This window comes from Enhydra lutris, unplaced genomic scaffold (assembly GCF_002288905.1).
Source record: "Enhydra lutris kenyoni isolate GAN:26980312 unplaced genomic scaffold, ASM228890v2 scaffoldscaffold36, whole genome shotgun sequence".
Taxonomy (NCBI): Eukaryota; Metazoa; Chordata; class Mammalia; order Carnivora; family Mustelidae; genus Enhydra; species Enhydra lutris.
In genome coordinates, this window is record NW_019154120.1 from 17,193,770 (window position 1) to 17,202,746 (window position 8,977).

Consider the following 8,977-nt stretch of genomic DNA (forward strand, 5'->3'; position numbering starts at 1 on the left):
TGGGCCTGGTAGTTTCTTTGTGGAATGCTTTAAAATTACTAATTCAATATTTTTGTTATTGGCAGTTGCCTTTTTGACAGGCTCTAGGTAGGATGAAAGGTGGTAAGATTAAATTCGTTAAGAAAATGTTATCTAGGAAGACATATCCAGTGTCAGCTGCCAAGATTACCCAGAGAGCGATGTCCTGCTGTCTTGCTCTAACACAGACAAACATAGCATCATCTCTCCATGTGCTTTCATGACCTTAACAAGAAACTTCGGCCTGTTCTACATAAGATTTATATACAAACGTCTTAATTGACACTTGCGGTAAAGTCCTATAATCACAAATTAAAGTTTGTACATTTCTAGATTATATACAGACATGTGTATTTACATATTATCTTTAAATCCACCTACAAACATAACACCTGTCTCAGAACCTGTCAGAAAGGAAGCGTATAGAGGGATAAACACTGGAACAGAAATCTGGAGATCTCAGCAGTGGGCCAGCACTAATGTAAACAAGATAACACAATCTGTTTCTCCCAGTGATGAAACTAGGTTAAGCCCGATGATCACCAATGTTTTTTTTCCTGATTCTCATAACACAATGACTTATTCTACAATGCCATTCCCATTGTTCTTACTTCAGCGCTCAAAATGAAAATATTTTTGTTACAAACACATAAACATATACACAACCATTCTTCATTCTTACAAAAGTCAACCAATTCACCAACTCTTAAAAGAGAATGAAGAGGAAGTCCGTCGGTCAATAATGTAACTCCAACACTTCAAAGTCCTGGGTTTGCCATGAAATACTATCACAGATCTTCTCTCTCTACAGATCCATGTTTTACTTTTTTATGATGCCTCTCTTCACGTCAGTACTGTTGCACTGGAGGCATCGAGTAATTATGATAACTTCCGAAAATAAGGAGGTCAGTTTTCAGAAATTCGGAGTCCCTCAGAGAGATTGAATGGCATGTCATCAGTTGTCTCCACTGGCACATTGCTCCTCCCGAACTGGCATGGATAATGGTGGGTGTGGTGACTTGAAATAAATGCATCTGCCATCCGGCTGCATCGACAGTCATCTGATGGCAAGACGTTACTGGAGTTACCAAGGTGCGAATGGTAAACACCGGGGAATGAGTCCTGAGATGAGGGGTAACGGCCGGTTCCCGCTGAGGTGGATGCCGCGGTCTGGTAAGGGCCGTTACACATAATACACGTTTGGAAGCAAGTTTTCCTGCCCAAACCTCGGTGAATGTCCAGTTTGGCAATGAGGGGTTTGCCCACATTCACCTCCTGCTTCTCCTCGACGGTATCTTCCAAGCCTGAGTACTGATAGGACAGGCAGACTGTGAAGATCAGATGTTCCTGAAAAGGAGAAGAAGGAATTATTTTTATCAACTGTGAAAGCGTACCGATCTTAGAGTATTACTGACATATACAAATACACCTGTGATCACACAACAACAGCCACTCTCACTCCCCTTTCCCAGGTTCCAAATCCTCAAGGCTTGTTTACATCTTCTCTGTATTAAAAAAAGCCAGCTATAATCACCTTCCATTTCCCTCAGTCAGAACTTTGAACTGGTAGAATTCTAGTTCTTGCGACTGGCAGTTACCAGAATCACGTGATTCTGGACTGTATTCCGGATGAACAGTTTAAAGGCATTTTTCTAAGCAGTGGGGCTTAGAAAACTTACCCTGCCCTATTAGTGGAGATAGGGAATGATCCTTTTTTTTTTTTTTTAAGATTTTTATTTATTTGACAGAGAGAGACACAGTGAGAGAGGGAACACAAGCAGGGGGAGTGGGAGAGGGAGAAGTAGGTTTCCTGCAGAGCAGGAAGCCCAATGCGGGGCTCAATCCCAGGACCCTGGCATCATGACCTGAGCTGAAGGCAAACGCTTAACAACTGAGCCACCCAGGTGCCCCTGGAGAATGATCCTTTAATGAAAAAAGCTGGCTTTACACCTAGGCTAAAAGTTTAGCTGTTTTAAAAAACATGAAATAATAATCCACAGTCCTGGGTGGAGAAGCATAACCAAATCAGATTATAGGGTTATTTCAAAGACAAAGGAGACTATAGGTAGATTAGCTATGAACAAGGTGATAACTGTCTTTCGTTCCTTTACTAGGAAATGATTATTTGAAGATGTAAAGGTATTTAAAAGCACACTATGCTCTGAATCTCTAACTTTTCAACTGCGGAGAGTAATCACATATCCTCTCATGCAAAAATCCTCAGGCCATTACCAGGGACAGAACAGAATATGACAAGGGTCACTGGAAGACTCACTGTGGATCGTGTCTCCACACCTCAATTTAATACCCAATGAAGCAGCTTATCTATAAACTAACACAACTGCCATGTGCCACAATGACTTTTCACTTCCACAAAGTCAGTAGTTAATAAACAGGAAAAGGAATAACCTTTAATTTCTGCAGCGAGCTGAGCCTAGTGTAGAGGCAGTGCTTGGGAAGATCCTTGGACACGAAGTAGCTGCCCGTTTCCTCAGGCGTCCCTTTGTTTGCATCTTTGGGATCAATATCTAAGTCCTGTGGAAATTAGCGGACATTATTAATGAAATCAGTTGGAGTTACAACATTGTCTCTGACAGTAAACTATCTTTTTTTTAAAGCTTTTATTTATTTCAGAGAGAGAGAGAAAGAGGGGGGAAGGACGGAGAGAGGCAGAAGCAGATCCCCTCTGAGTGGGGAGCCTGTGGCGGGGCTCAATCCCAGGACCCTGGGATCGTGACCTGAGCCAAAGGCAGATGCTCCGTCCCTATGGCAGTAAAATATCTTTTTTTTTTTTTTAAAGATTTTTATTTATTTATTTGACAGACAGAGATCTCAAGTAGGCAGAGAGGCAGGCAGAGAGAGAGGAGGAAGCAGGCTCCCTGCTGAGCAGAGAGCCCGATGTGGGGCTCGATTCCAGGACCCTGAGATCATGACCTGAGCCGAAGGCAGAGGCTTAACCCACTGAGACACCCGGGCATCCCTATATTGTGCTATTTTGAATAAAGAAGAAAGGGGGTTCTTACAAGAGGAAAATCGGTGACATAGGCATCGCACATCAGGACATCGGGTGGCTTGTGGACTATGCTTGTGTAGATTATCATGACATTGGAGAATTCGGCGGCAAACCCTAACTGAATCTGAACGCCGCACTGAAATTTAAGACACATACTTTCTGGGAGTTCTGAAAAAGAACAGAAAGAACAACTTACAAATAATCCCTTGAAGGGCCCTTTGGTAAGTTTTTTGTTCAGCAACAGACAATTGTTCTTTATGGGGCAAAATGCATGGAGAGCTTTTGCTTTCACTTAAAAATGTTCTAGAACTAATACGTTATTCAAAGATACAAAAACACCCAGGCATGCACTTACAGAAAGAAAAAAAACCCCAAAAACCCGTGTTTTGCTGATCAAGCAAATAAAAATCTTTCATTTACTACTAGCCTACAGTTCTTGTCCCTCTGCATATGTCATTTTTTAAAAAAAGATTTTATTTATTTTTTTGACAGAGAGACACACAGAGAGAGAGGGAACACAAGAAGGGGAGTGGAAGAGGGAGAAGCAGACTTCCTGCAGAGCAGGGAGCCCAATGCAGGGCTCGATCCAAGGACCCTGGAATCATTACCTGAGTGGAAAGTAGACGCTTAATGACTAAGCCACCCAGGTGTCCCTGCATATGTAATTTTTATAGTGGTAATTAAAAGTATCCACAGAATTGCAGAAAAATTTTCACTGTTGCCTCAATCTTCGTTGAAAATAGTTTTTAGAGGCACCGGGTGGCTCAGTGGGTTAAGCCTCTGCCTTTGGTTTAGGTCATAATCTTAGGGTCCTTGGATTGAGCCCCACATTGGACCCTCTGCTCAGTGGGGAGCCTGCTTCCCCCCACCTTTGCCTGCCTCTCTACCTATTTGTGATCTCTCTCTCTGTCAAATAAGTAAATAAAAATATCTGAAAAAATAAAAAAGAAAATAGTTTTTAATAAAGCATAATATCACTGACTATTTGTTACTGTGAACAAATCCAGTACTCTTGAATACCCATAATATTTCTGGGTTTTATTATTTTTCTATCATAGTCAATATTTCTTATATATATGTACTTAATGCTTTAGGATTATTAGATACAGCTGCTTGATGGTTTCTCATACGTGATACTCTCATTTACATATAATATTTACATATATTTACATACATTTACATAGATCTCACCATACATTTCCAAAATGAAGTAATATTAATTTTCAAAGTGTTTACCTAGTTGATGGGATTAAAAAGGAAAAACTACTCTATCATAGTTCTAATTTTATTTTCTCTAATTACTACTTAAGTTTATTACTTTCCATATTTGTTTCTTAATTATTAATATATTCTCAAATTGTATAGGCTAAATTTGCATCTTTTTTTTTTTTAATATTTTATTTATTTATTTATTTGACAGAGAGAGATCACAAGTAGGCAGAGAGGCAGGCAGAGAGAGAGGAGGAAGCAGGCTCCCCACTGAGCAGAGAGCCCGATGCGGGACTCGATCCCAGGACCCTGAGATCATGACCTGAGCCGAAGGCAGCGGCTTAACCCACTGAGCCACCCAGGCGCCCTAAATTTGCATCTTTTGATGATTAATTGAGGGAGTCTTAATGTTTCTTCTTTTACCATTTTGCATGAGCTCTTTAACATAAAAAATACCAAATCTGTTACCAAAAAAAAAAGTGCTCTCTTTCCAGACAAACTACAGCTCCAGAGCCTGTTTGCCTTGGTAAGGAGATATTTACCTATATCTACAAGACAAGAAATCAGTATTATTTTAAGACCAGAATCTTTTCATTATGTTTTAAATATTTAGGCCAAGAACTCTGGTGTAAATGTGGTTCTGTTCTGAGTATCACCCATTCACTCCCTCACTCAACAACTACTTTTACTGAACATATACTATGTACCATGCATGGTTCAAAGTAATCAGCAAACAGAGAAAAATATTGGACCAGCTCACGTATAAAGTTTCTTTCTTTCTTTTTTTTTAAATTTGAAGATCTAATTGACTTTATTAGGCAATTCATGAATTGGGCAGCAGCTTTTCCACTAAGTAAAGAGATGCTCCCTTCATTTCATTTCATAAAAGTTTTTTTTCTTTTTTCTTTTTTTTAAAGATTTTATTTATTTGTCAGAGAGAGAGGGAGAGAGAGAGAGCACAGGCAGACAGAATGGCCGGCAGAGGCAGAGGGAGAAGCAGGCTCCCCGCCGAGCAAGGAGCCCGATGTGGGACTCGATCCCAGGACGCTGGGATCATGACCTGAGCCGGAAGGCAGCTGCTCAACCAACTGAGCCACCCAGGCGTCCCCATAAAAGTTTTTTTTTTTACTGTTGATCCTTATCACCATGATTTTGTTATTGTTGTTGTTTAGAGCTTTTTTTAAAGGAAAAGAATCAATTTCAATTACTTATCCAATTATCTGGAAAGCCAAGACAATACATTTACGACATTTTATATTTTAAAGTGCTTTAAAATATTTAGCCAAAAGTCTATTTCAGAGAACAGACTACTATGAAAAATAGACTCTTACACAGAAATTCACCAAATATAATTTTCACTTATCTACAACAAGGGATTCACCATACAGATATTTAGGACTCACAGCAAATTAAACATTTTTAGTTCAGTCAATAATTTAAACTCACCTTTTCACTAAATCACCTAGAATTACCAAAGGTAATTAAGTTATAGATAGGATTTCCCTCTCACTGTCTCTTATCTTGCGCTGACTCGCTGATGCAAGAGTTGCAGGGAGAGAATTCTCAGTAACACCGAGGAGCATATAGTATTTACTGACCAGCACGCTCGTTTCTTCGCATGTGCAATCGCATCCAATAACCAACAGCCCTCCCAAGTATCAGTTCTCACCCCCCATTTATAGATAACAAGTTTATCAAGTGGTAGAGACAAGATCAGAACCCAGGCCTGTCTGATTTTTCAAACGGCACACTTCCAACAGCTCACAATTTAAGAAAATCCAAGGGGCTGTATATTAGATAAGTTGTTTAGTTTTGGGCTTGCCTACCAGGTTAAAATACTTTCACTACAAAATCGAGAGGAAAACTATCCAGAAGGGAAAAAACCTCCTTCACGATTTAATACAGCATAGTGTAGGAAAACCTCATAAGGACCAGGCTTCACCATACCGTGTGCTTTGGCCCACTGCAGATTCCGCACCAGAGACTCCGCAGAATACGCTGTTCCCTGGATTGGGTCAGTGAGCGCTCTCTTTTCAGACAAGCTACTCCGAATCTCTAGAGCCTGTTTGCCTTTGGTGAGGTGACATTTACCCATATCTAAAAGATAAGAAATAAGTATTAAGACCACAATCTTTTCATGTTTTAAATATGTAGGTCAAGAACTCTCCAGCAAATCCAGTTATGTTCTCAGTATCACTCACTTGACAGCTATTTCACTGTCACCTATTATGTGCCCGGCACGGTTCCAAGTAATGAGAAACGGAGAAAAATATTAGGCCAGGAAACTTCTGAAGATCCCCTTTTAGCTTTTATCTTCTATAATTCTATTATCATATCCCTAATATTCTAAGCCTTAAAATTCACAAAGAATTGAAAGTCCTTCCTTCAAAGATTTTTATTTATTTGAGAGAGAGAGAAGAAGTGGAGGGAAGGGCAGAGGGAGAGAGAGAGAGAGAAGCAGGCTCCCTTCAGGGAGCCCAATGCAGGGCTTGATCCCAGGACCCTGGGATCATGACCTGAGCTGAAGGCAGATGCTTAATGACTGAGCCGCCCAGGCGCCCCTGAAAGTACATTTCTTTTCTTTCTTTTTTTTTTTTTTAAAGATTTTATTTATTTGACAGACAGAGATCACAAGTAGGCTGAGAGGCAGGCAGAGAGAGAGAGAGAGAGAGAGGAGGAAGCAGGCTCTCTGCTGAGCAGAGAGCCCGATGTGGGGCTCGATCCCAGGACCCTGGGATCATGACCTGAGCCGAAGGCAGAGGCTTTAACCCACTGAGCCACCCAGGCGCCCCTGAAAGTACATTTCTTTACTGAAAGGGCAGCCATGATAACTTTATGTCTACACTCTGTTGAGAAATACATGTATTTAGTAAACAAATGACTACTTAACTATGCCAAAGGTAAGATTTCATGCCCATCTTTACCTCAGACAGCTTTATTTTTAAGCAAGGAAATAATGTGTTACAACTACTGATATGGTTAAAGTACCACCATTCTTCTCCTCCGACTCAAAATAACCATTGCTCAATGTAGTACATATATTCCCATGCCTATCTTAATTTCACTCACGCACAGGCATTGGTAAGTAGTTTATGCTAATGTTTTAGGGTTGTTTTTTTTAAAGATTTTATTTATTTATTTGAGAGAGAGACAGAGATAGCAATAGAGAGCATGAGCCGGGGACAAGAGGGAGAACCAGGGTCCCCGCCAAGCAGGGAGCCCAATGTGGGGTTTGATCTCAGGATCATGATGTAAGCTAGAGGCAGACGCTTAACTGACTGAGCCACCAGGTGCCCTTAATGTTTGAGGTTTTGAACTTAACAAAACTGTTATCCTATATGCATGCTCCATTTCATTAACATGTTTCAGGCAAAGACTTGTGACTACTGATAAATGTCAATTTAAATTTATAAAGCCATATATATCATATTCTTTAATATGAACAAAATTATAGTTTCTCTTACTTCTGTATGTATTATTATTAATAAATAAAGTTATAAAGTAATAATATCTGGTCTTTGATATGTCATTACTTATCTGGAAAAAAAAGAGGCAAAACTAAGATTGCTAAACAGAAGAATCTATTCTTAAATAGAAGCCAAATATAAAAACCAGATAAAAGCAGAACTTTTCCGGTTGAAGCAGGATGGTGGGAGGAGGTCAAAGCTCTGGTTGTCTATGTTAAATGGGAAAGTGGTTAAGTCAGGTGATCTAGCTAAAAGATCTACACTGATAAAAACATCAAAATAAACAAAGGTGACTCATGGCTCTTAGTGAAACACTCACATATCTTATACTCCACCTGCCATCTTTAGAACACCCTTGAAACTCCGTTTCTCATGGGCTGGTTTGTAAAAGGATTGCCTTTTGGCATGGCTTCTAAAATGGCATTTCAAAAAACACCTGGCAATCTACTAGCAATCTATATGTATGGCTTGGCCCCTGACAGGAGCATAACATTATGCTGAGTAGGAAAGGGAACACAAGGAAATGGAAGACATGATGTGAGCCCTCTAGGGTCATGTCCTGAAAGCAGAATTTAAAAACCATTAAGTCCATTAAAAAAAAAAAAAAAGAACCCAGCCTTTTCCACCCAAGTGTCAAAATTTCTGCAAAACTGGATCAGTTTGATCCTGAGAGAGGATGTTCTCTGGACAAGTTTTTCTGCAAACAAGCCGACAAGGCCATGCACCAAGCATGAGGCACAAACGAGGTACAGAGCTCTGAGAATGAAACTTCACTGATTTCAGTCTTGCCTGGGACAAGCCTTGTAGCTCGAGTCATGCTGCACAGATGGCACAAAGCTCAGTCACCAGGGAGAGGAGGAGGGAGGAAGGAATCAAACACGAGTGTTGCTGAATGTTCTAGAAAAAAATTGCTTTATAAAAATAAATACTGGGGCGCCTGGGTAGCTCAGTCAGTTAAGCGTCTGCCTTCGGCTCAGATCGTGATCCCAGGGTCCTGGGATCGAGTACCACATCGGGCTCCCTGCTCTGTGGAGAGCCTGCTTCTTCCTCTGCCTCTCTCTTTCTGTCTCTCATGAATAAAATAAATAATCTTAAAAAAAAAATACTAACTCCAGGGGGCGCCTGGGTGGCTCAATGGGTTAAAGCCTCTGCCTTCGGCTCAGGTCATGAACTCAGCGTCCTGGGATCGAGCCCCGAATCCGGCTCTCTGCTCAGCGGGGAGCCTGCTTTCCTTCCTCTCTCTCTGCCTGCCTCTCTGCCTACTTGTGAT

The 8,977-nt window shown here is 40.7% G+C and overlaps 1 protein-coding gene across 1 annotated transcript in view; it reads right to left on the minus strand.

Annotated features, from left to right (window-relative positions):
* Positions 1 to 235: 235 nt before the first annotated feature.
* Positions 236 to 8,977, minus strand: part of LOC111154234 (MALT1 paracaspase) — a 59,031-nt gene continuing 50,289 nt past the window's right edge. The window contains exons 14-17 of the mRNA XM_022513714.1: positions 6,188 to 6,337; positions 3,042 to 3,199; positions 2,428 to 2,553; positions 236 to 1,365 (exon numbers count right to left, since the gene is read on the minus strand). Coding sequence (XP_022369422.1) covers positions 925 to 1,365; positions 2,428 to 2,553; positions 3,042 to 3,199; positions 6,188 to 6,337 — 875 coding nt within the window. The 3' untranslated portion in view covers positions 236 to 924. The remainder of the gene's footprint in view (positions 1,366 to 2,427; positions 2,554 to 3,041; positions 3,200 to 6,187; positions 6,338 to 8,977) is intronic.